The 26,273-nt window shown below is 34.2% G+C and overlaps 3 protein-coding genes across 13 annotated transcripts; all 3 read left to right on the top strand.

The window, feature by feature from the left end:
- Positions 1-546: 546 nt before the first annotated feature.
- On the top strand, positions 547-10,461 carry LOC147393745 (uncharacterized). 8 transcript variants are annotated; one of them, XR_015181983.1, is made up of 15 exons: positions 551-993; positions 1,105-1,310; positions 2,148-2,218; positions 4,527-4,615; positions 5,682-5,732; positions 6,164-6,259; positions 6,333-6,409; positions 7,722-7,908; positions 8,100-8,174; positions 8,462-8,712; positions 8,812-8,884; positions 8,959-9,054; positions 9,567-9,645; positions 9,950-10,208; positions 10,302-10,461. XR_015181983.1 is itself a non-coding variant. In XM_086455383.1 (14 exons), exons 1-14 carry the CDS (start codon positions 694-696, stop codon positions 10,099-10,101), a joined length of 1,803 nt encoding a protein of 600 aa, XP_086311509.1. In that variant the 5' UTR covers positions 551-693; the 3' UTR covers positions 10,102-10,461. The 8 variants fall into 8 exon arrangements, 4 of the variants coding, with proteins under 4 accessions (XP_086311512.1, XP_086311509.1, XP_086311511.1 ...); XR_015181984.1 differs by lacking the exon at positions 10,302-10,461 and having other exon boundaries at positions 547-993; positions 9,571-9,645; positions 9,950-10,023; XM_086455383.1 differs by having other exon boundaries at positions 9,950-10,461.
- Positions 10,462-12,354: 1,893 nt separating this feature from the next.
- LOC147393744 (uncharacterized) lies at positions 12,355-14,955 on the top strand. The gene is made up of 2 exons (XM_086455388.1): positions 12,355-12,540; positions 13,616-14,955. The coding sequence occupies exon 2, from the start codon at positions 14,025-14,027 to the stop codon at positions 14,652-14,654; it is 630 nt and encodes a 209-aa protein (XP_086311514.1). The 5' UTR covers positions 12,355-12,540; positions 13,616-14,024; the 3' UTR covers positions 14,655-14,955.
- A 2,960-nt stretch (positions 14,956-17,915) lies between these two features.
- On the top strand, positions 17,916-26,033 carry LOC147393743 (RNA-binding protein-like RNA recognition motif protein). Of its 4 annotated transcripts, XM_086456852.1 has the most exons (6): positions 18,005-18,044; positions 18,846-18,946; positions 24,617-24,713; positions 24,931-25,004; positions 25,346-25,472; positions 25,558-26,033. In XM_086456852.1, exons 3-6 carry the CDS (start codon positions 24,711-24,713, stop codon positions 25,786-25,788), a joined length of 435 nt encoding a protein of 144 aa, XP_086312978.1. In that variant the 5' UTR covers positions 18,005-18,044; positions 18,846-18,946; positions 24,617-24,710; the 3' UTR covers positions 25,789-26,033. The 4 variants fall into 4 exon arrangements, with proteins under 4 accessions (XP_086312977.1, XP_086312980.1, XP_086312978.1 ...); XM_086456851.1 differs by lacking the exon at positions 18,846-18,946 and having other exon boundaries at positions 17,916-18,044; XM_086456853.1 differs by lacking the exons at positions 18,005-18,044; positions 18,846-18,946 and adding an exon at positions 22,131-22,154.
- The last annotated feature ends 240 nt before the right edge of the window (positions 26,034-26,273 follow it).

Raw genomic sequence — 26,273 nt, 5'->3', positions numbered from 1 at the left:
TAGATTTTAAATTTATTTTGTTCATGTCAAATTTTTTTATTTTTATTTTTATATTTAATTATAAAAAATAAAAAAATCACCTTAAAACTTTAAAAAATAATGTTTCGAATCGAAGAAGATAATTTTTTTTATTATTAATAGTCTTATTCGGTAGTTCAAATTGAACTTATTCTAACAAATTCAATAGGTATCTACCAATCAGAACGATTTTATAATGATTAATGGTATCTATTGAATTTGCTATAAAAAAATTCGATTTGAATCTATTGAACATAATTATAAATTTTTTTTTTAAAGTTTTTCGATTCAAAATCTTCGTTTTTAGAGATTTTAATGGTGATTTTTTATTTTTTTATAATTAAATATAAAAAATAAAAAAAAATTATAGAAAAAAATTTAAAATTTAATCTTCATTGTTTCAACCTCTTGTAAAATTTAAAAGGAGATAAATATAAAGGGAGAGAAAGAGAAGAAAAAGTGAGTTTTTTTATTTATTTTGATAGACTACGAGAAAATGGTGGATGAGGAGGGTAATTTGATGAGGGTATTTTTGTAAAGCGCATGTGATCCTGGAAAGTAATTTGATGTGTGCGGAAAGTAAGTGGGCGCAGAGAGCAAACATGGTGGGCGCCAGTAGCACGACTTTTTAATTACTGAGACATAATTTTAACCAGAAAATTCCCGCCATTAATAATGGACTCTCCGGTGATCTCAGCGTCTAAACCAGTGCATTTTCTGTCGAAATCTCACCGGAAACCTAGCTCCGACTCTCTAGAACTTGTTCTTCCAATACATTTCCGGTGCGAATCCGATCACCATATCAGATCTGCTTCGATTCTGAAAGAGAAGAGATCTTCAGTTTCCACCAAATGTGCAAAACAGATAAACAAAGCTTCGTTCGAAGTTGAGAACCAAAAGAAAAAAGATTGGATCCATTTCGTAGGTATCGGAGGCTGTGGATTGTCCGCTCTCGCTCATCTCGCTCTCAAACAAGTAAATCCCCTCGAAACTCTAATTCAATTCGTAATATAGAGAAAATTAAACAGACGAGTGAATAATTTAATTTGGTCCAGAAATGATGATTGATTTTCAATTTTGTATTAGGGTTTTGAGGTTAGCGGATCTGATATTGCGTGGAGTAGATTTATGGATGGATTACAAGAAGCTGGTGCAATTTTATATTTAGGTCATTCGATGTCAAATTTACGAAGGAACAATGGGTCATGTCTGCCTAATGCGCTTGTTGTCTCTAGTGCTATTTCTTCAGACAATGTGGAGATTTTGTATGCAAAATCAATGGGAGTACCTGTGTAAGAATCTATATTTTGCTAAAAAAATAATATTATGATCTATATTTTACTATGTACTTAATTGAAGGACATTGAATTATCAGATATTGGATTGTTTTCTAGAACCTGGGCAATTGGACATTCACAAGCATGGTTTTAAACCTCGGGATTTTGTCTAGTCTCGGCCCCCACCGACTTGTCTGGGTCATCTCATCCCAAGATAAACTATTTTACTTGGTTTATGATTATTTGCTAACCTATTTTTATATTCGAATAATTATGAATTTTCTTATAGAATAAGATGGATTAGAAGACGCTTAGTCACTATATAATTTGTTAAGATAATAAATTCTTAAATTATTAAAAAATAATTATTTTTATAAAAAAATATGAAAATCCGGTCGACGGGGATGGTATTTTCAAAATATCAGATGAGTCATATCAGATCTCGGACGATTCACATTGAATCGTGAATTTTACCGAGATGACTCGGGCAAGTCATCTTGGTTTTGGACGATTTTTAAAACCATGTTCACAAGACTCGGTTAACGAAAAACTGAGAACAAAATCTCCACTTGGGGCATTTTTGTGGGTAAGGTTCAAGGTGGTGCCTTATAAACTCAAGGGATTGTAAATGGGTTTGGCAAACATTCAAAGAAAGTGTTAGTGCCAACTTTGTATTGGGAGTTTATCCAAATTGGTCTCAAATTCATAAGCTAGATTATGTAACTTTTCATTTCATTTGCTAGGTGATTACTGTATGTTTATTTTATTTAATTGTTTCATTGATATAAATTTTATATTTTTAAGAGATCACCTTGCATTGGTCATTTTAGTTTGTATGTTTACTTTGTACAGATATAAGAGAGATTATTGGTTGGAAAAGGCAACAGAGCACTACAATCTTATTACTGTTAGTGGAACCCATGGTAATCTTATTTTGGTCGGGATCAAGTAGTTATCTCCCTTATAATGTGTACTTTTTTTTTTTTTTCAATGGACAGTGTAGATGTAATTATGATCAGTGTTTTAAAGTACCTAAGGCGTACTTGAGGTGTTTTGGGTTCTTGAGGTGAGGCTTAAGCCTCAATGAATTTAAAAAAAATCCAAAAAATATATAAAAATTATAATAAATTCAGAAAAAATATAAAAACAAGTAAACAACCTTCAAGCATAAAATAAATAATTAAAAATAAAAATGTAGGGAAGTAGGAATGTAATATAGTAGCAAAATAACAATGTATCATCATTTATAGAGTATCAAACATCAAATAAACAATTACTCTTGACTCCACCCGTTACAATTAGAACAATATAAGTATTTTATGTACAAATAAGTTTTTGACCCCACCCAAATTAGGTCCATCAACTTCAACCCCATGCTTCCAAGCATGGTCTATTACCCTCACATTTTTTCCCTTCTTTACCACTTCCTCTAGGCATTTCTATCAACTACCATCATAAATAGGTAGAATAGAACAAAAAACAAAAGAATGAAACACAAAAACAAGAGAGACATGAGTTTTTGAAAAAAATAGTTTAAAAGTTCAAGAATGTACATAGAAAAATCACATACCTCAAAACCTTAGAAAACCCTAGATTTCTTGGTTCTATTTGATCACAATCTTCGTAAGAAAGTTATAAGAACCATCAGATTTAAATTTGGATGGGTATTCGAGCCTTTTAGAAGAAATCTTGGTGTAGGGAGATATTAGGGTTTCGAAGTGAGATTTTGAGAGATCTCTTGATAAGTTTAGAGGACAAAAAACACTTCTATTTAGTAGGGTTATGTAAATAAGAGACATTGGGAGGGGAGGGGGGGGGGTATTTGTGTAAAATAAAGCAAGAAAATAAAAAAATAAAAAATGATTTTTTTGACCCACGATATTGGGTTCTACCGAACCTGTTGAGGTGTAAGCCTCAGTGCATATTGAGGCGTGAGGTATGCCTCATACCTCTAAGGCGTAAGCCTTAATAATGTTTGATGAGGCTTAAGCCTCAAGGCATGAAGCCTACACCTCATGCCTCGAGGCGTAGTTTTTTAAAACATTGACTATGATTTACTGACTCTCTTTGACTTGTGGAGTGTTGTTCCTATTGAAGTGCCAACTTAGCTAAGTGGTAAGACGTGTGGAGTGTTCTTCCCATGTCCAACGTTCAAACCTCATTGAGCCCAACTTCATTTGCTAACCACTAACCGCATACCTATCAAAAATATATATATATATATATATATATATAATTATGATTTACCGACTCTCTTTGACTTGTGCCCATTAATAAAAAAGGCAAACCCCACCTTGCAACCTTGAAGTTTTTGAAAGTTTTGGGCTGACCATATATCTCTAGATAGAGTTGAATAGCGAAAAATGATTCATGTCATTGACCCCAATATTTGGGATAGGGTGTAGATGATGATGATTGTTTATACCTTTAAATCACCATATGCCATTCATTAGCTTCAACTAAAGCTTCGGCAAAGTTATAAATAATAGTAGAAGCACTTGAAGATCAATTTATATCATTATGTGACAGTCTTTGGCCCTTTGGTCTCACTTCTTAGCCCTCTTTGACATTAGTTGGGTGATGCCAAATTCGATGTCTTTATTGCAAAGTTGGGATCCAACCTGTTTTTGTGGTAGGAAAAGTATTCTGTGAAGCTTCTTACCATTCGCTTTGTGCTGGGGGATATGGTTGGAGAGGAATTGGAAAGTTTTTAAAAGAGTGGAGTCCTCTTTTCAGGAGATGAGCTTAAACATCCTTGGGTTATTATTATTATTTTTTTTGTGTAAACTCTTCTTTGAGTTCAAAGGTGTTCTTTTTGAAAAGTTTGTTTTTAGTGGAGTCTGTTTGCTTGAGGTAGCTTGTTTCTTTGATCTTTTTTTTTTTTTTCCTTTTTCTTAGGCCTGTCACCTCGACTGCCTTTTGTACATTCTTCTTTTCTATGAAATAAAGTTTATACTAATAAAAAAATGTGACTATGGTGAGTCACATGATGCCATATACGATCAATGTTTGTTACCTTTATTACACCTATCTTATGTTGTTCCTAACTGGCTTGTATGACTCATGACGTTTGTTTACTGTGACTTAGATTCTTCTTTCTACTTTGATATAAGGGCTGGTTTTTTGCACTAGGCCCTCAAAATGAAGCTGTCCCATCTCATATTTTATTGTCTAATTCTGCTAGTAGTCTAATGATTTCATTCTTATGTTTCTTATTATTGATTGTTGCAGGGAAAAGTACAACAGCTAGTATGCTTGCATATGTTTTGAGTGCAATGGGAGATGATCTTACTGCTGTAGTTGGGGCACATGTGCCTCAGGTATTATTTCACTCGATATAGCTTTGCGTTTGCTTTATTTTAACTCAGCCAATTACAGTTATAGCAGTCATACTATATTTTTTCTAATAGCAAAGTGTTTGATTAGGGTGTTAGTACTAGGGTGGTTTGGTTTGGTTTGGTTTGGAACAAGTTGTGGTTCGGTTCCGGGTTACAAAAATGGAGAATCGATCAATTTGGTTTGGTTCTTGGATCAAGCTTGTATAGAACTGAACCAAACCAAGAACCGAATCCTTATGCAATAGATAAATATATATGTGTATAATAATTATTATGAATTACTTTAGTAGTTGGGACACAAATTAATGATCTTTTATGGATAAACTAATGAATTTTTATGCATAGATTACTGATTTATTGTATGAGATTTTATGTTTATTTTACGTTTGTTTGTTCATTAAAAATGCTACTTACAATTTATAGAATATTGGCAAGCCATTGAACCGAACCAAACCGACTTTAGTCTGGTTTGATTCCAATGGAATTTGGTTCGGTTCGGTTCTGGTTCTTATTTAGTATAACCGACCCATGTTGGTTTGGTTCCAATTTGAGCTCCAACTGAACTAAGTTGCACCCCTAGGTGGTACAACTTAAAGCTTATGGGACATGTAAATCCATACAATTGCACAAGTATTAAAAGAAAAAAGTTAAAAAGAACAAAAAAATCTAAAGATTCACAAGCTCATTGAGACCTTTGCCAAGTGTCAAAATTCGTTACATGTCAACGCATATTTTCTTTCTTTAGAAGAACTGCATGGACATGCATCTCAAGTATCAATGCAGAAAAAAAAAAGAAAGGATTTGCACTCGTAAAGTTTGTTTGATATTATCTAATTTCTTAGCACTTGAAGTTTTGTTGTTAGACATATTTTCGTGAGAAAATGCTGACCATTTTTTATTTCATTCCTTTATAATTTCTTGCCTTTTGGTGAACTGAATTATTCCTTTATACTTTCTGGATTTCTGTTTTGTTTTACAAAGTGGAGAGGAATTAAAATTTGATGCTGTTAATGGTACATGGAAATGACAAGCATTGATTTTTTTTCAGTTTCCAGGAGGGAACATTCTTTCAGGATGTGGTCATAATTTCATCTTGGAGGTATGCTATTTTCATTTTCGTGGATATAGTTGATTGTAGGAAAAAGTGCAAACTACTTACTAGATTACATTTCCAGTTACATTACTTTAAATATGATATAAATTTATTAAATACTGTTTACTTTAAATATGGTGCAAATAACAAGTCCAGCTTAGCTATCCAAAAAAAGGTAAGAAATTACACTGCAAATGCGGTTTTCTTATGGGAAGTAGTTTTTGACGGCATAATTTTAACCTGGACTCAAATAAAGTTAGATTTTTGTTTCCTCTGGTTGGAGTTGAGAGTCTTGCCTCCATTCATATATTTATCTAAAGGCCTTTTTTCTTATATATGAGGACTTACTTCCCATAGTTGAAAATCTTCCTTTGCAGATAACATTTCATTGCCAAGATACTGATGAATCTTCTCTTAATATTTTCTGTACAAGGCAGGCTGATGAATATGACAATTCTTTCCTTCAATTATCTCCTCACATTGCTGTTATAACAAATGTGGAAGTGGAGCATGTCGATTTCTTTCAAGATGAGGTTTGAAAAAATTTACATTGTAGGACTGTTCACCCTTTATTTAGACTGATTCATTATTTTTCTATTTATTAAGGAGGCAGTCAAAAATTCATTCAAGAGGTTTCTAAAGAAGATCAGGATAGGTGGACATCTCATTTTATGTGGGGATAGGTATATTTTTCTCAATGTTTTGTTATCACACTATATATGCATGTTGCGAAGCATCTAATAATTTCCTAGGAGCCAACTGAGTATGGTCTTAGTATTTGCGCATCACAAGAAGTAATGATGTTTTGGTTTCAACTTCTGCTTGGAATCGATGGATACTCTTTCGCGTTGTAGTGGTATTATATATTATTCTCTACTCTTTTACTTTGGGTTACTTTACATGAAATTCATTTACTTTCTTTGTGACATAGGATTATATTTGTTTTTAACTTGAGGGGGTCTTTTTTTCATAGGATAGACTTGTAATGTTCTAAAAATCTCTTTAAGCTCTCAGTTAGAGCTTTAGAAACTTTGGGATTCATATTTGAAGACTTTCTTTTCTTACTTGAAACTAGATATTGAGTTATGGAACTGTTGGCACTTTCAGAGTGAGTGCTGAAAAGCACCAAGGACATCCAGTTACCTGGACTACAGAAGACATGGAAAAGTTCTCAAGAAACCGGGGTTAGATTTCCTTCTTGTGCCCATCTCAAAACCAAAAGCAAGCCATTATTTATGAAGTTCAGAGAAGGGGAATGTCTAAAATACCCTAATTATGAATAAATAATGCCAAATACAACTTTCAGAACATGAAAAGCATTGGCAATATAAATTACAATTTTGTATTATGCTGTAAATTACACACCGTGCCTGTGAAGCATACTTCCCTCGGTATCTGAACAAAACAAAGGATGATATAGAAAGAGTTCTAACAATTCTTCTATGAAGAATTTGTGTATGAGCTCCAGTAGCTGTTTTATTGAGTCCTATAATGTTTCCTATTCCCTGTTACTCAATTTTCTATAACATCTTAGTAGCACTCTTAATTTTTTTATATTTATTTATCATCTATTGGGAAAGTTCTGTTTGTTGCAAATCTAATATTAGGTGAGTTTTTTCACCATTATTTCCTTATTTCAGTCTAAGTCATGGATTGAACGTTAGATTGCTAAGAACTAATCTTTGGTCCAGTGGAGCTGACCAAAGATGTGTCCAGTCCCACTTTCCTTGATTTTCATGAGTGAAAAAAGTTGCTTTTCCCCCTTAATTTCCAGTTTTAAAACATACGACCACCACCACCCTTGTACAGGTGGCAATCTTTGAGCATGCCACTGTACCAATTGTCTTCTTCAGTGAACTACTGGCACACTTATTTGCTAACCACTTACTTATCACATTAAAATTATGATACTGAGAGTTTAAATTGAACTTTCAGAAACATTGAATGGATCACTTTTAGCTTCTAATTCAATAATTTTTTGAAGGGATGTCATAGTGAAGGTGCATATAGTTTGCTGAGTCAGACAAAGGTGACAGATGTATCAGACCATGCACCATTGGAGCAGAATTCACAACTATCCAATGCTGGCTACAGAGTAACCACTTATGGAATTTCAAATTTTAATGAATGGCATGCATCATCAATTCGTACAAACTCACGAGGCGGTACTGACTATCTACTGGTAATTTCTTTTTCTGTGTATTTCTTTCTCTGAATGACGAGTGAGAGCTGAAAACCTCTTATATATTCCCAATGAAAAAAATTGATACAAACTGGACGAACCCGATGTATGGTTGTCTGTATTGTTTTTGGAGAATGTTCCCCTTTTTCACTTGTCTGTCTAAAATATAGTCAATTATTAATTTCCTGCAGAATCACATGGGGTGTCCAGTGTCAGACATCAGCCTACAAATACCAGGAGTTTACAATGTCCTCAATTCCTTAGCAGTAAGTAAAATACTTCCCTAAGTTTCTCAATTTTCATTTTTCTTAATGAAAATAAAATTCAATTCTTCTGTTAAATTTAATTATATTATGTAGACACAACTTCTAGGTTCACAATATTTTCACTCTTTTGTTTTGCAAACTTAGCTGACCTCAATTTTGTGGTATAAATCTTTGATGATGACGACTTTAGTTGGGCTAATGTGCCCTTTTAATCCTTATAACCACTATGAATAAGTCAACTTTCCATGGATCATTGTTATAGTCATTTTTGTTATTCTGAATTGCAGGTAATAGCTGCTGTCAGAGCACTGATTAATGATGGAAGCCCAACTAATGAATTAATCAACTGTACAAGGTTACACTTAAACAACTTCATTGGTGTTTCTAGACGTTTTGAGATGATTGGTAAGATCTATGGATGCCATATATATGATGACTATGCTCACCATCCAACGGAGGTTCGTGCAGTTCTTCAAGCGGCCCGTCAACATTTTCCAATGAAGGCTTTATGGGTGGTATTTCAACCCCATACTTTCAGGTGATGATTCTCAAAATAAAATGGACCTCGACAGCTGTTATAATAGCACATCATAAGATTGTTATGACCACCACCATAACTCAATTATGATAATTTCTGTAGCCGTCTTGCAGCATTTATGAAAGATTTTTCCAATGCATTTGGTGATGCAGATCGAGTCATAGTGACCGAGGTATGCACATGTTACCCTTTCTTCCTAGATTCTTGCAGTAACGGGCCTATTAACATTTTTATTTATCCTCTCAGATTTATGCTGCTAGAGAAACAAACATTTGGAACATTAGTGGAAGAGATCTAGCTAATTCTATCATTTGTCCACTATCTGAATATATCCCATCCCTGGTATGCCGAGATTTTTAGTCTTCTCATTTTCCATAACTGGTATGTTGAAACTTAAAGATGCTAACTTGTTCACAAAGTAGTTACTTATCCATAAAACTAGATTTTTAGCTTTTTCATATGCTTCTCTATACTACTCAAATCATTTGTCGAAGAAATAGTCTCCTTAGTTGACCTCCTTAGCATAAAACTGAATGTTTCATTAATATCGTTTTTCTTTTCTCATAATCTTTTTTTCATCACTCGCTAATATAATTTCATAGTTTGGCTCATAAATTTGATGCCTTGATAATTGGTGTAGCTTTGTATCCCATTTATGTTTACATATAGGCACTACGGTGCACTTTCTCCCTTAATTCCAATATTTTCTTAGTTTTCATTATATCATTGAACTACATTGGCAAGACAATCCTGCCTTTCCTACTTTTATACATAATCTATTGTTTTCTCATACAATTTTTTGTTTCAATTTTTTTTGTCCGGTGTGTTACCATACTGGCCTATGGTTTTGTTAGGAAGATGTGGTAGATAAGTTGGCTCTTGAGGTATCAGTCATCCCTGATCAAGAAATTGTCATCTTAACACTTGGTGCAGGTATTCAAATTTAATGGCATAATTAAAAGAGTTAACTTTTCTTACAATAGCCCATGGTTTTAAAACTCGTTTTGACGTCTCATCTCGTCCATGAACGAGGTTGAGTCATCTCGGACGAGATTAAAAAAAATGCCTAAGAATTAGAACAAACTATGTCTTTGAGACAACTTGTCAACTTGTCTCATTGGTGGACGATACCGAGACGAGATTTAAAACCGTGCAATAGCCACCTTATTTGAAAAGAAAAGCCTTGTCCTTCAGTTCCTTCTATCTTATGTAATGTGACTATTGTTTGTGTTATCAGGTGATGTTACAACTGTAGGCCCCAAGCTGCTCCAACAAATATCAGGAACCGCAACAAATATCAGGAACCGCAACTTATACCAATTCAGAAGCTCAAAGAATTTGACGTGTTCAAGAAACCACTGTGAACCCAAGAATTTCATTGGGCCATAGCAGAAAAGGGACTGTACCAATGGTGTGAGCAAGAATGAAACAAATGTGTATGGGTCGGGGCAAAGGTCGAGCTGTATGAGGAATCATGATGTTTATTGGTGAATTAGGTTAGATGCCGTTTCTTTTATTATTTGGCTAAGATCTTGCCATTTGATCAAAGTTGCTGTAGTTGTACATAACAGGATGACATGTCTGTATAGGAGCAGTTACGTATGCAAGGGGACACAACTGGGTGGTGGTTGTCCAATATTTTTGCTGCAAATACCGATTTGCAGGTCTTGAAATGTTTTGATCTTCACGTACTACTTTTGATCAAAACTGGAACGAAAAGGTGACTTCAAAACATACATTTTTTATTTATATCTTTTGGATTCTCATAATGTTTCCAAATATTTCAGTTGAGCAGTTTTGGTTTTTCTTCTAAATGAAACATTTATTGATACGAGGTTTTAAACTTCGCATATATGACATTGCATATGCCAGTTGATATAGGGAGAATGGAATTGTCTCTTCCGAGACTCTTCTCCGGACCTCTTACACAGTTTATAACCATTATGGTAGAGCTGATTTTGTATTTAGGAAGATCTGATGTGAATGTGTGTCAAAACCATAGATGCGTTTCATTGAGATACGAGTGAGATCTTGATGAAAGTATTTGTAATTCTGACACATCCACGTCAGAAATGTCCCCCACAATGTACATTATAATGTTATTTCAGCATTATCCTTTTAAGAATTGGGTATTTTGCCAAAAACAAATGCGATAGGAGTATTTTTTGAAGAATTAAAGATAAATTATTCTTCTACATCCTAACAACTTTTAGGCCAACTAATCTTTCAGGATTATATATATATATATATATATATATATTGCAGAGAAGAGGCTTCGATGACAAATTGCTTCTATTTATGTAAATTATTAAATGGCATTTACATCACTCACAATCAATTATGGGGAGCTGATAATCGACCAATCGATCTCATAATGGAGTATGAGATTTATTACAAGATGGTCCCCAAATATTTGATAGTTAAGACATAAATGTTTCTATCCCAAAGCATCGATGACAAATGCCTTTGGATTGGTAAAAGCAGATTTAGGAAAGAATAATGATGAATGCACGCAATTGGGTATGTAGCAAGGGTACAGAGTCACACATCTTTTCTTGTTTATCCCGATGAAAATGATCTATGATTTTGTGCCCTTGCCACTTCAGGCGCGTACCAAGATCACATGCATTCATCACGGCTCTTTAGGAAAGGAAAAAAAAAAAAACAAAATTTATAATAATCATATTCTCTCGAAAGAAAAAGAATTTAGTGTCATGGCAACTTTTTATTATAACATATTGTATGAAAGTAATCAATAATGCATTTATTAATTAAGAATAAACAAACACCAAATATCTTTTGGTTTGTAACATTTTGTTTGACGAAGAAAACTTAGAAGAAGAATATATTCAGCTTAGATGATAAATTATATGATTGGTATGCGACAATGAAAAGTTAAAGCGGTAAGTCGATGAATCAGTGTAGTATTTAGCACATCAATCTACGTATAAATTATCAGTTAATTTCATAGGACCATGTTAAAGACGCCTCAATTCTTAGTAAGGGCACCCACCAACTTATATCCATCATTTGAGCACCCCAATATAATTCAACACTTTTTTTTTTGGTTGAAAGAAACCAAAAGAAACTTTCAAAAAGGGTTGGTGTGTCAATAGAATCTCTCATTGAAAAATTCGAGCGATTGATTTTAGATGAATAGAAATGAGACGTGCTTGACTAACATTGGAATTAATATCGTTTGGGACATTGGTGTGTATAGAACCATAAATGCTTCTCACTCGTATCTCGATAAAAGTATCTATGATTTTATCGAACAAGAGTTTAATCCAAATGCGTTTGTGTGTGGATTTTTCTCTTTCTATACATATGGAATCATGGCAGTTTTTTTTTAAAATCCAAATGTTAATGGAAAATTCGGACTCTATAAAATAAATTCTCGTGACAAAATAAGAAAAAAAAATCAATTTTTATTTATTTATTTATTTATTTTCATCTGTGGGACCCATTCGTTTGAGAGAAAGAGTAGCTGCGTACTTCTTGAACTTACACAGTTACACTGCATTTCATGCTTCACAAATCATTAGCTGACAAGCGTCCCCAACAAGATTTATTAAAATGACAGAAATACCCTTTATGTGCCACTTTCCTTGTCATCTCTCGCGCATATCTCATGTGGCGGTTTCTTTATCCTCACGTTCTCTCTCTCTCTCTCTCTCCCTCTCTCTGCGAGCAAAGTATTTGAGTTTGAGATCCAAAGAGGAATCTCTCCTATAAACCCTAATATCTTTCTCTGACTCTCTCTTTGATCTGCTCAACATGAAGACAGAGAAAGTTCGAAACTCTTTCTTTTATCCTCCATTTTTACAGGTAATTTTCTTTCTGACCTTTTATTTATTTATTTTTTTAATCTTTGAATCTATCTGATCTTCTGTGATCTATTATTGTTATTGCATCTGAAATGAATTTGATCTTATTTTTATGAGGATTTGGTGGATTTTTCTGCTAATTTGATCTACTAATTGTGATAATTTAGCAGAGTTTTTGTTCGTTTGGAATTCTATTTGCATGAAATTTTGGAGAATTCACATAGTTTTCCATGTTGGGTAAAATTTGGGATCTATGTAAGAAGTTAGGGTTTAAGATATTGTTTGCCTTACATGTTCTTTTCACAGATCGCGAGTCAAATATTGAGTTTAGGAGGATTTTGGGACTTGGGGATCAAATTAGGGTTTCAGTCGTTCTACCACTCAGCAGAATTTCGTTTCTCTCACTCTCTCTCTCTTCAATTTTGTGGTTCCGACGTTTTACTTTGATTTAAATTTTTCTGTTTGAGCTAGCAATTAAGTGTCAAGCTTAGGGTTTTTGTTATCTCTTTGTGATTCTTGATCTGACTATCTATTAGAATTTTGTGGTTGATGATATTCATTAGTTTTCCACTCATTGTGATTATTTGTTCTCTTATTCACATTTTTTTTTCTAGTTTTTGGCCTATCAAAAAAATAAAAATAAAAAATCTAGGTTTGGCAATGTGGAACTTGTTTGTGATACGACCGTAGATTGTAACGTAACGATCAAATTACCTAAATAAAATGAAAAAGGTGAATAAGATGAGAAATCAATCTGATTCGAAGCATATTGTATCTCCTGACTGATTTGAGATGGCCAGTCTCCTAAGCCCAATAGGATTTTGATAATTTTTCTCATTGAAAACCAAAATACATGAGGTATTTATCGATAAAATATAAAATTTTTAAGGATAACTAATCTTGATTTTATTAAATCCAAATCTGATGAAATCCCTAATCTTATCATAATCTTAATCCTAATCATAACTAATCAGCTATGGTGTATCATGATTCATTATGTTATTATACTCCCAATTACTAATATCTAGGTATGTAACAGATTGTTGATATTTTCTTTCACTCCACTTCTTTTGCAGTAGAGGAGATCAAGAGAGCTTTTTGACCTAGGGTGTGGTTTTTTGCTTCTTTTAGTTCAATCTTGCTTACTTGTTACTGTCAATATCAAGATGGGTAAATGCAAGGGCTGTGGAAAATTAGGAAGAATGATGCCGAGGGACACGTTTGTTAGTGCTTACCACTTTTCTCTTCTGCTATCACCTGTTGTTTCCGTTTGGGATTGTATTGTTCGAAAGATGAGATATTCCTTCATACCTGAGTGGGTGTAGGATTTAGGTTGGTAATTGTTCTATTAGTTTCCTCAACTATTTTCGTTTTAAAGAAATTTGCAAACTAGTTAGTATTCAATATTAAAGAAAGTGGTTATAGAGAAAATATACACGTTGTAGTGATCTATTGTTGAAATTTAGCAAACAAGATTGATTAGTCATGGATAATATGGGAGGTGTTCAAGCACAACCTATTGTTAAAAAGGGGAAAAAGAAGAAAGCGAAGGATGAGTTGGATCGTGTCAAACAAGCTGAGAAGAAAAAGAGGCGCCTTGAGAAAGCACTCGCTACTTCGGCTGCCATCCGATCTGAGCTAGAAAAGAAAAAGCAGAAAAAGAAAGAAGAGCAGCAACGGCTCGATGAAGAGGGTGCTGCAATAGCGGAGGCCGTAGCTATGCATGTCCTTATAGGCGAAGACTCGGATGACTCGTGTAAGATTGCATTGAAAAAGGACAAAAGGTTCAATCCATGGAATCATTCAGGAAGCATAAGCCTCTTCATGGGAGGGTCTCTTAATCAGGGCTCTATGAAGTATTCCCTAGAAGGTTTGGAATGGGTTTACGACGCGTATGGATCAGGATGCAAGTGGAATGATTGGGGGATTGGAGGATGGTCAGTTTCACGTGATGTCTTTGGAAGAGATCTCAATGCGGCATATTTTCAAGAGAGAGGTCGAGGGATGAAAGAAATCTCGGCCGGGCTTATTGCAGCGCAGGCTGTTTCTTCACTTCAAATTGCAGAAGATGCACATGTAGACACAATCAGCATCAACAGAATGGTAAGAGGGTAATTAAATGAAGGCGTTTAGTAACTAAAACTCCTGTTTTGGTTTTGGTTGTAAATATTTATTCTATTGTTTGTTAAAAAACCCTCTTGGCTTCCTCGGTATTAGGTGTTGTGGCAATTCATGTTCTTGTATCTTTGGTTTATTGTTAGTTTACGAAGAAACCTTGCAATCTATAGGACCATGGATTCCCAGAACTCCATGGGTATTGGTTGACCTATATTGTAATACATTAGTGGTTTCTGATGGTTTGGACTTTGGTGAATGAAAATTACATATTCTTGGACTCAAAAGAATCCAATTTGGAGATCTTGGGCCTTCTATACCTTTGATCAAAGCAGCACACATAGTTCGTAGGGATTACTTTTGATGACTTTGTTTTTCGATGGAACTCTTTATATAATCACTAATGCTGTTATTTTTCTTTTTCTTTTCTTCTTGTTGTTCTTTGTGAGACTTTCTCGGCCTCCTTGTATTTTTTTTTTCCCTCTTTTCAATATATTATACTCTTCATAAAAATTAAATAAAAAATCCAATTTGTCTGAAATAAAATTGACGAATGTGACTGAGCTCAGACATTTACAAAAATACCACATTTTGGGATGCAATCCCTTGATCATCAATCACTGATTTAGCACAATTTTCAAAAAATTGTCATCTGAACTCTGCCACTGTAGTATCCGTGTTTTGTGATATTAGCCCCATTAATACAAGATAAACCCATCCGAACTCTTTCAATGTTCAGATAATCGTCTATCTTGAAGAATTTTCTTGCCAATGTCCATGACAGGAGGGGGTTCCAAACCCTGTATAAATTTCACCTAATTTCATATTACTAGATGACTGCCTACCTACTCTTATCTCTATCGTCCTCTAAATGCATAGCTGTATCACTTTTTAAGCATTGAGGTTTCAAAGTAATGGCTCATGGGTTTTAATCAAGAAACCATTAATGCATCGGTTATAGGTGGACAAATGTTAGGTGATTGCTCAAAAGCTGGCATCGTTCCACGTTGTACAACTCAATTTCTTTTTTCCTTGACAAGTGAGTTTATTACTAGTGATCCGTATTTAGTTGGCCTATCAAATAAAAAAAAAGTGATCATTAATTAGTAGGTAAAAGCGGGTGGGTTTTGAACCCAGATCTCACAGACCAACCAACTTTTAGCTAGCTGGCACCTTCATTTCTTATCACTCTGTGTTACCCAATTCGTTTCTTTTAGTCGGAACCACGAACCGATACTAAGCGAATCAGTTCATGATATGATTTGTAAAATCAAGCGAACCATGAACCCATTGAATTTTGGTTGGGTTCGGCGAACCAAAGCATGAAATTCCAAGAACCCACCAATTAGGTTCTGCGAACCAAATAACTTTTTAAGTGATTTTTTTTTCATTGTTTATATTTAAAATTTACATTATTTTACTAATTTATTTTTGTTTAACTTAGAATTTTTTAATATTATAATTATAACTTTTTTTTTGTTTAATTAATAATTAGAACTTGTATGTTTGAATTATATATATGTATAACTGAACCCAAAAACAAATTTTCTCTACCTACACCTACGAACCCGTTCATTTTAGATTGGTGAACGCTGAACCCGAATTCAAACCGACGAATCAGGTAACATAGGTCAGACCCAAGGTGGATTAATATCCACTTGACCCATGTGCTGCTGTATGTGATTCTATCCATAGGGAAATAACAACTTATTCATGTCCTGCATTTATAATAAAAAAAATAATTTTAAAATTATGAAGATGGGTTGACCATCCATCCCAAACATTTGAAATTCAGATTAATCTCCCTGAAAACATGGATAGCCATTTCCCCAAATCACTTTTCTATGAGCCCTGCACCCCCAAACCCAACATGAAGTCCTTTAAACAAACAAATCCATCTGTCACAACCCACACACACGCACACAAAAAAGTCTTCCCATTCTATGAAGTCTTACCAGCCCTATCAACCTCACATAAGCCCAATTAAGTTCCATGAGAGTTCCAGATTTCCCAAAACCACACGTGTTTACGATAATGTGGATCGAGTATTTAATCAACGAGTCACCAAATTCATCCTACAAATTCAAAATCTGTCTCGATTTGTGTTGGAGGAATCTTTGTACAGCCAGACAACATTGCTGGCATGCCTCCCAACCTCTACGAAAAAAGCCCATTTCAAGTTGCTTCCACTCTCCCGTATCAACCTGCCTTGGTATTATATGGAGTCATTGTGGTGCTATATAAAGACCCAAAGACAAAGCAATTAAGTCATCGAAATAATTAAAACAATCAGAAGATTAGCAAAAGATTCATATCGATGATGAGCAAAAACGTTAGTGATGTTTCTGCTTCGGAATTGGGCAGTGGTTTTGGGGGCAGAAAGCCTTTACCGAAGAGAGGTCAGATCAAGACCAGAATAGCCGCTACTGCGTTCCACTCCATTGTTTTTGTGTTCTCTAGAGCGACTTCAAAACGTTCACATTCTGATAGGGAATCGTATTCGAGGAAAAACAAAAACATTAGAACTCATTGAATCAAATGAAACTATGTATGGTGTAATGTTTTAATAATGTATGTAATATCTTTTCTTTGAAATGTTTCAATTTTGAATGGAAAGGTTTCGGTTGATGGTGGTGTGATTTTATAATAAAATCACTTATGGTGTTTATTCATCTTTTTATTGTATAGTAATATCTAAGCATTTGTGTTTTTTTTTTTTAATTTCCACTTGGCATCTTTTGGTTGGTGGAGTCTACAGAAGTACATGCACCTCAATTCATGCTCCCCAGGTCACACTCTCGAGTCTCTATATGCCCCTCTACATAAAGTGGTATATTTAACTATTGTCACGTGTGGATGATACGAGTGGCCCGCAAAAGCAATTTTTTTTTTTATATTACCAACATGCCCTTCTATCTTCTCCTAATTCTATGAGAACTGCTATTGGCACCCCAACTTTTACTTATTACACCCCAATTTAAAATAAAGAAAATAGGTGAATCATCGAGAATAAGTAAACGTTGGGGTGCCAATAGAAACTCCCCCCCCCCCCCCCCCAAAAACAATTTTATTGTGTTTAGGGAGCCTAAACTGGTTGCTGATAAATAATGAGAGTTACTATTGCCACACCAAATTTTACTAACACCACACCAACCGTAAGATTATGGGGTGATTTACGTTGGAATTGGTGTGGCATTAATAACATTTGGTGTGGCAATAGTAGCTCTCTAAATTAGTAAATAAGGATGAGAATAAGTAAAAATTGGGGTGCAAATAGTAGCTGCGTATTTTCCTTTTGAATAAGAGACGAAAGAAACTCCAAAATTTCTCCGATTTGGGGTTTTGTGTAAGTTTTCAGCGATCAAGGAGACTGCATCATCGATCATCCATGTAAGTTCTCTTATGCCGTAGTCAAATCTAAGCAAAAATTAATCCTCTCGAGCAGATTTCACGATGTTAATTTGATTTCTAGGGTTTCCTTTAACAAAAACTTCAACTTTTAAGGTTTTTGCTCTCTGTAACATGTTTCTATGAGCAAGTTTATGAATTTATTTCAGGAATTTTTTGTTGATGAGGATTTATAGATAGAGGATTACTATGAGTTTCTTGTTTGAATAATTTCTTTCCCCACCTAACAATTTTCTCATTCAAATTCAATTAGCTTATATTAAGATTCATTTTGTGGTTATGTAGAAAATAGGGTTTATCCAGTTTTCTAATTTGGGGATTTTCTCTCTTGTATGAAAATGATTTTTTTTTAGGTGAAGTATAGTTTATTTATATTTTTTATTAATTTTGGAAAAATATTTCCAGTCTCAGATCCTGTTTGGTTTGTGGGAGTAGTTACAACTCGGGCCTTGGTTGTCTATGAGAGTTGTTCTTTAAAGACCAACACTTCCGGAGGATGCATGTGAGGTGTTTGAAGAAATGCCCATGAGATTTGTTTTCGAAACAATCAAAGAATCCATTTCTTTATCCTTCACTTCTATCTCTCTTCTTTCCTTGTGTTTTTTAAACAGAGTCACTACACACATCTTAATTTTTCAACCCGAGTAACTTCAAAGAAGAGAGATTAACCATGCACTAGAGAAACATAAATTCAAAACTTATGGGCGAAATCCAATGTAATATAACATAGACAAATTAACAATAATAAATAACAAATTGGCCTGATATCAGTACTGATGACAGGTATGACCAACACCTCAGAGCAACTCCAACACACTCGAACTCTGGCCCTCTAGTTTGATTTATTTTGGAGAGAGAGAAAGTTGGAGAGGCAAAAGAAGAGAGTGAGTTTCTCTCTCTCTCTCTCTCTACCTGTAGGCGATAAAAAACGATGGCATTTGTGAAAATTCGAGTCATTTTGGCTATTATGGTTGTAGTGAAGACCCTTGAATATTACTTTATATGCCTATTTGCAATAAAACTAGAATATCTTCTCTCAAGTCATCAGCAATAATTGAAATCAGGATATCATCTCTTCAAGAACCTTCAAGAAAGTCAAAAGTCAAGTCAAAGTCATCAGCAATAATTGAGATCAGGATATCACCTCTTCAAGAATCTTCAAGAAAGTCAAAAGTCAAGTCAAGTCTGCCCAAATAATTATCTCTAGCGGGAAACCGCCCAAAGGCAGCCGCCCATGTGCTGTTAGAGATAAGAGGGAATCTTTGGTAAAAGAAAACATTAAAATATTGTCTTCTCTGAAGAAAAACAAGTTGGCCATCTTAATCTTAAAAACCTTTATCCTATTATGGTAAAAACTTATGTCCTTACTTTCCAAAAGAAAGAGCCAAGTGTCCAAGTTGCAAAAGCTGTGTCCTCACTTTCCAAAAGACACATAGAGGATCTTAGCTGGAAGTGAGTTCTACTTCAAATTTTGAAACAATTTTATAATAATAATAATTTCAAATATTCTTGTCTAATTTCATATAACTTTTGATAATTATCCTCATATTCTTCATCTCTTGGTCTATTTTCTCTTATATAAGAAGCATGTATACTATATAATTTTTGATAATACATTTTCAGGATTTCTAATCTTTCTTTTACACCAAAATTATAACGAGGCATGGTAATAAAACAAGACAAATTATGCTTAAACAAACTTGTTTACAGACTTGTTTACAAAACTACAAAAAGTAAAAACAGTAAGGAAAAGACAGGAAATATTTGATAAAAGATTACCTAAAATAGTTTCTTCTCTGGATTATAGTTGGCAAAAGGTATGTTGGTGAAAGGCGATTGGTTCAAAGGGGTTGTTTGGTTATGAAGGCTGGAATTTTTTCAAGGATTTCTGATCTCGGAGGCTCTTAGACAATTTTCGGATGATTCTTTTTGAAGTTTTGTTTTCTTTTATAGCATACGGACTTGAAATTGAAAATTTGGAGTCCGGATAAACATTGATTATGATTTTTGCAATTTGGACACTTGGGGGCTTTTTCTTTTGGAAAGTGAGGACACAGCTTTTGCAACTTGGACACTTGGCTCTTTCTTTTGGAAAGTAAGGACATAACTTTTGACTATAATAGGATAAAGGTTTTTAGGATTAAGATGGCCAACTTGTTTTTCTTCAGAGAAGACAATATTTTAATGTTTTCTTTTACCAAAGATTCCCTCTTATCTCTAACAGCACATGGGCGGCTGCCTTTGGGCGGTTTCCCGCTAGAGATAATTATTTGGGCAGACTTGACTTGACTTTTGACTTTCTTGAAGATTCTTGAAGAGGTGATATCCTGATCTCAATTATTGCTGATGACTTTGACTTGACTTTTGACTTTCTTGAAGGTTCTTGAAGAGATGATATCCTGATTTCAATTATTGCTGATGACTTGACTTGACTTGACTTTCTTTCTTGTATTTTCATAATTCTGGAAAATGGCATGGAGGGAGAATGCCTTCACAATCATCTTCATTGAGAGGTGTGAAGTCTTCATAAGGGTCTTCATCTTCATCTACTTGAGACAGTGCTTCTAGTAAGTGCTTGCGCATCTCTGCTTTTGAGGAAGCTCCTGCTAGTTTGGATTGTAATTGTGACTTGGATAGGGGAAAATCTGAAGAACTTGGTGCAGTTATTCTTGACTGTTGGGGATGACTGTGTAACCATGCTGTTACACCAGCTTTGGTGGCTTTGTCGAATTGCAGGTTGACCCACCATTTAACTTTGAATTTTTTGGAAAATGCTGGTAATGGGTGAAATTGGGATATTGAACCTATGCAATATTCCTAGCAACAAATCCATGGTAGGGAGAATTGAGCAAAAAAGGTTAAAAGATTGGGAGTTTGGCTTAAATGTTCTGGGGCCATGAAATTCTGAATGAAATATTGAAATCCTTCCTGTACTGGTGCAGGGAGGATGGCTGGGATTGGTCCATATTGGTTCCACCAATCTGCGAACCAGTTTGGAAATTGGATCTTGATTTGATTGTTGAAGAGGAAAAACCATGAATGGTTATATTGGTCATTCTGGAAGGTAAAAGTGTTGAACCAAGCCTTTTGGTAATCCCAGTAATTGTAATATTGAGGATTGAATGGTTGGGACAGTTTCTTCATGGTGTTAGGATTTTGTCCCCAGGATGTAAGGGTAAGAATCTTTAGAATTTGGCATTTGGAGTGAGATATTCTACTTGGATCATTTTTATATGGGGTATGAGTAATGAGTGCTGAGTCTGAATCGACTAGGATGAATTCATAAAACTTTTGAGTTTTGGTGTGAACAGAGGAGATAAAATGATTTGGCTTGACAAAAATTGACTGGGCAATTGTCTTTGGACATAACTTTTCCATCTCTGGTTCTATTGTTATTATGGGGCTTAAATTGGACTTATAAATATACTGAGGCCTTAGAGAGAAAGGAGAACTGGGTTCTTGTTCTTGGTTTGATGAGGTAGTTGCAAATGTCTTTACTGAGCTTGGACTTGTGGTACCTAAAACTTGAAATCTATTGGACAGGTTGCTTGGAGATCCGAATTGAAGAGGATTTACTGGAGTTATCTTGGTTGGGGTAGATGCTGGTGTGGCAGTTGCCATGGCATATGAACTCTTGGTTTTAGGTTTTATAGGATTTTCACTCATCTTGTTTTCCTTGCAAAAATTCTCTGGTAAGAAAATCTGGTATAGAATTAGCTTCTCCTTTTATATATTCTATTTTAAAATAAAAAATAGATAATATAGCTTGCCATCTAGCAAAAATATGTTTTGAAGCAATATTTTTGACATATTTTTCTAAAACAAACTTTGCTGATTTGCAATCTATTTTTAAAACAAATTCTTGATTGAGTAAATCATCTTGAAATTTGGAGATGCACAAAACAATGGACAAAATTTCCTTTTTGATTGTAGAATATTTTTGTTGTGTAGGATTTCATATTCCCGAGGTATACCTTACTAATTGCTCTTGTTTTTTGTCTGTCTCTTGTTTTAATATTCCTCCATAACCTATATCACTAACGTCAGTTTCTACTATTTTTAATAGTTGTGGATTCGGGATATTTAAGCAAGGTAATTCTTGTAATCTTATTTTTAATTGTTTAACAGCTTCTGTGTGCTCTTTTCTCCATTCTGGTGCCTTCTTTCTTAGTCTTTGAAATAAGGGTTTTGCTATGGTATGAAGATTGGGGTAAAAGTCTCTTATATAATTTAAGCTTCCTAGGAATCTTTGTAACTGCTTTTTATCTTTTATCTCATCAGGAAATTTGTTTGCAAATTGTAGTGATCTTTCTATTGGTATTATTGTCCCATCTTTGATATTATGTCCTAAGAATTTGATTTGAGTTTGAAATAAAACTATTTTTGGGGCTGATATGACTAATCCATTGAGCTTGATGGTATTGACAAAGGCTTCTAAATGTTTCCAATGTTGTTCTATTGATTTTGAATATATAAGGACATCATCTATATAAACTATGATGAATTTTGAAAAAGGGTTAAATATGTCATTCATAATCTTCTGGAATTCACTGGGGGCATTTTTTAATCCAAATGGCATTATATTCCATTCATAATGTCCAAACGGTACTGTGAATGCTGTTTTATACCTATCTTGTTCTGCTATCTTGATTTGCCAAAATCCTGATTTCATATCAAATTTTGAGAAGATGGTGGCTTCATATAACCTGTTTAGTAAGTCTTTTTTATTAGGTATTGGATATCTTATCCATCTAAGGGCATTGTTTAATAGTTTATAATTGATTACTAGTCTAGGAGCTCCTCTTTCTATTTCTGAATGTTTTCTAACATAGAATGCAGGGCAACTCCAAGGAGAATTACTTGGTCTTATTAGGTTCTTTTTTAATAGATCTTGTATTTCTATCTTGCAATATTCTAGATCTTCTTTTTTTCATTTGAATGGGCCTGGCTTTGGTTTTGATTTCTCTTTCAATAAAATCTGGCTCATATGGAAGGGTAACTTCATGTTGTTTTCTATGCCAAAATGCATTTGGTAGCTTTGAACATATTTCTTTTTCAAGGTTTTCTTTGTAACTTTGTATCCGTAATTTTAATCCTGGGTCTTCTAGTTGTTTTTTGATTTTTAACGAATTTATTTCTTGTTTCAAAAACTTTACTTGTTTCTTTTTTCTGTCTATTAGGTTAATAGTTTTTGTAATAACCTTGTTTTTTATTATATGTAGTTCTTTTTCTTGGGGTTCTTCTATGAATTCAAAATGTACTTCTTGATCTAACAGTCTGGACTTTATTCCTTTTGAATCTACTGTAAAGGATTGAATTAAAGTAAAAAAGGGTGTTCCTAATATCACAAATTTTGTTAGATTTTTTACTAAAATAAAATGGGTATTTATACAGATTCCTTGATTACAGACATGGACATTTGTTAGTTTATATTTTATTTTTAAACTTGAACCATCTGCTGTTGACACTCCTTCTGTAGTTTTCTCAAAATACTTTGTCGGTATTATTCCTTCTTGTATACAGTTTAAGTCTGCTCCTGAATCTATTAAGGCAACAATTGTTATGGTAAATTCTCTATTTATCACTAACTCAATGTTAACAAACCATTTTTGATATTGGATTTTGTTGATTATCTGAATAAAATGTTGTTCTTCTGTTTGCTCTCCTTCTTGTATTACTTCTTTTTGTTTTAGTTTGTTAAAATTCAAGAGATCTATTTGTTCTTGTTGTCCTTTATTTATGATGTATAATCTTTTTATTTCTTCTTTGATTTGGTTTACTTCTCTTTGCAAGTCTTGGATAGTTACTTCTTTTTCTGGTGTTTTAATCCTCTTGAATATTTCCTGAAGATTATATCCTTGAAAGTCTGGGGGTTTTGTGTCTTCTTTCTTTATTGTTTCTCTTAATTGTAGTAAGTATCCTTTTTGTAACTCTGGGTCTTTTATCTTGTCTATGTAGTCAAATAATATTCTTTGTTCTCTGGTTAAGGTATTTATTGACTTACACTTACAAGTTGTATTACAAAATTGTAGTGGATGTTTTAGTTCTTCTTGTTCACTAGAGCTTGGTGTTGTTTCTTCAATTGTTTCTTCTTGGCTACTACTAGTGTTATTGTAATCAGAATTTATCATCAAGTTTTCTAATTGTTCCTTTAGATTTTTGTCTATTTCTAGTTCATTTATTTTCTGCTTTACTTTACATTGGTTCTTGTAATGTCCTACTTTTCCACATTTGAAACATGTAGGTATCTTTTTCTTTTGGTTTGCTTGTTTAAAACGTTCAAAAGGTTTCTTCTTCCGTTGCTTAGGAGTTTTCTTATAATAAGTTTGTTTTGGTTTGATTCTGTTTTCATTCTTGTCAAACTAAGATCCTGTGCAGAATGGTATCAGAGCCATGTTCTTTCAAGAGATTAGTTTGACTAAATAATTCCCATTTAGTGTCTCTCATGTTCCCTCTATGTGTCTATATCTATCACCCAAGAAGTGAAGAAAATGAAGCATATAGGCAGTTGAAGCAATGCATTTAATATTCTCAGATTCTTTTTTCGAATGCAGGTCCGCAGGTGCATGTGGATGGTGATGCCCTTAATTCCTTTATATACTCGTTGACATAACTTCCGTCATTACAGCTCAATCTCTTTGTTGTGTCATGGTAGCTTTCATTTTTCTTCCATGAAAGAGTTGCATTAATGGCAACCTCTTTTTTTTTCTTTTCTTTTTTTCAGTTTTATGTACTATTTTTTATAGTTAGTTGTGAGGATGGTTCCAACCAAGTATGCGATATTATCTCTGATAGGACACCTCCATGTTTGGTTAATGCGATATTATCTCTTTTCCTCAAATCCCATGACTCTTATGTTTGAATGCAGGACTCTGACAGTTTGGTTAATGAGAAGAGTGAAAGAAGGCTATACATCGGCAATCTTGATCAGAGAATAACGGAGTAAGTTTCAAGTTGAGCAAGGATTTTGTGGGAGTTTTTTTCCAGGACTTTGTTTTCAGATTGGATTCTATTTGTGACACTTGGTTTCTCTTCTGTTTTTTGTGGCTCTTGGTTTTGTTTTTTGTTTGTTCTCACTTCTATAGGGGCTATCCCATCACAGAACCATAGATTATTTGCCTCGGAAGGCACAAGAAAAAGATTTATGATTTTGTGTATCCCGAGACAAATGATCTGTGGTTCTGTGATGGGGGTGTATGTCAAAGGGGGGTGTCAGAAAATCATTATTCTTCTTTTTTCCTCTTTATTAATAAAATTTTCATACTTATAAAAAATTTGGTTAGGGCTGCTTTGATCAAGATGTTTTCGCCTTTCGGGGAGATTGTGTCAGAAGACTTTCTATTGCATACTCGTGGCCCAAACCGTGGAGGGCCTCGTGGTTTTGCTTTTATTCAGTTTAGTACCAAAGAGGTAAGTTGTTCAGCTCTAATAATATCTTTTGACTCAGAGGCAATAATAATAATATCTCATTTTTAGCATTGAAGTGAGCATGCAGGAAGCTCAACTAGCGAAAGAGAAGATGAATGGAAGATTGGCGTGTGGACGACCGTTGGTTGTCCGTCTTGCTAGTGAGAAATGCTCGTTAGAAAAGACAGGAAATTCTACTCGGGTTGTTGGTGAGGCTAACAAATCGAGTCTTGTGGGTGGTGGTTCTTCGGGACAAATGAGTCGGAATGCTAAAATAGCTGCAATAAAGAACAAACTGAAAGCCATGGAAGAAGCCTAGACAAAGTGACAACATCACTTGATCAACGTCAATAGTTTTTTATCATGGAAAAGCATTTCACTTTGATTTTGTCATTTATCTATGGTGTTCATCTGTAACTTAGATTATTTCTTGAATTGCTACTTAGTGGTAGCTCAAACTGATAGGTTTGATCTTTCTTGATAGAGGTAACAGAGATGTGGATTATTTAATAATTTAAGTATTATTTATATATAAAATAATAAATAATAATTGGATTGGGCTCACATGCCTGTGGTCAGGTTGGGGGTGTTTGTCAAAAGTAGGACTTGGGCTCAGTTCCAACCTGCCCCAGTTGCAGCCCTGTCTTCTAATTTGGTTAGGAATGAAAATTTGAGAGAATTGCTGTCGGCACCCTGTCTTCTACTTATTACACCCCAAATCTTAAATTATTATCACCCCGTTAAAGATTAGAGGGAAAATTACTTAAAAGGACCTTGGTGGAGGGATTTGTTTCTAATTAGTTG

The sequence above is a fragment of the Akebia trifoliata genome, chromosome 10 (assembly GCF_017979445.1).
Source record: "Akebia trifoliata isolate Shusen 1 chromosome 10, ASM1797944v1, whole genome shotgun sequence".
NCBI lineage: Eukaryota > Viridiplantae > Streptophyta > Magnoliopsida > Ranunculales > Lardizabalaceae > Akebia > Akebia trifoliata.
This window is presented reverse-complemented; position numbering and strand designations above follow the sequence as displayed.

Coding starts and splice junctions, on each gene's coding strand:
- LOC147393745 (XM_086455383.1), top strand. CDS start 694: ATGGACTCTCCGGTGATCTCAGCGTCTAAACCAGTGCATTTTCTGTCG. Junction 2,219..4,526: donor TACTGTTAGTGGAACCCATG/GTAATCTTATTT, acceptor TGATTGTTGCAG/GGAAAAGTACAACAGCTAGT. Junction 8,713..8,811: donor TTTCAACCCCATACTTTCAG/GTGATGATTCTC, acceptor TGATAATTTCTG/TAGCCGTCTTGCAGCATTTA.
- LOC147393744 (XM_086455388.1), top strand. CDS start 14,025: ATGGATAATATGGGAGGTGTTCAAGCACAACCTATTGTTAAAAAGGGG.
- LOC147393743 (XM_086456851.1), top strand. Junction 25,005..25,345: donor CTTGATCAGAGAATAACGGA/GTAAGTTTCAAG, acceptor AAATTTGGTTAG/GGCTGCTTTGATCAAGATGT. Junction 25,473..25,557: donor TTCAGTTTAGTACCAAAGAG/GTAAGTTGTTCA, acceptor GTGAGCATGCAG/GAAGCTCAACTAGCGAAAGA.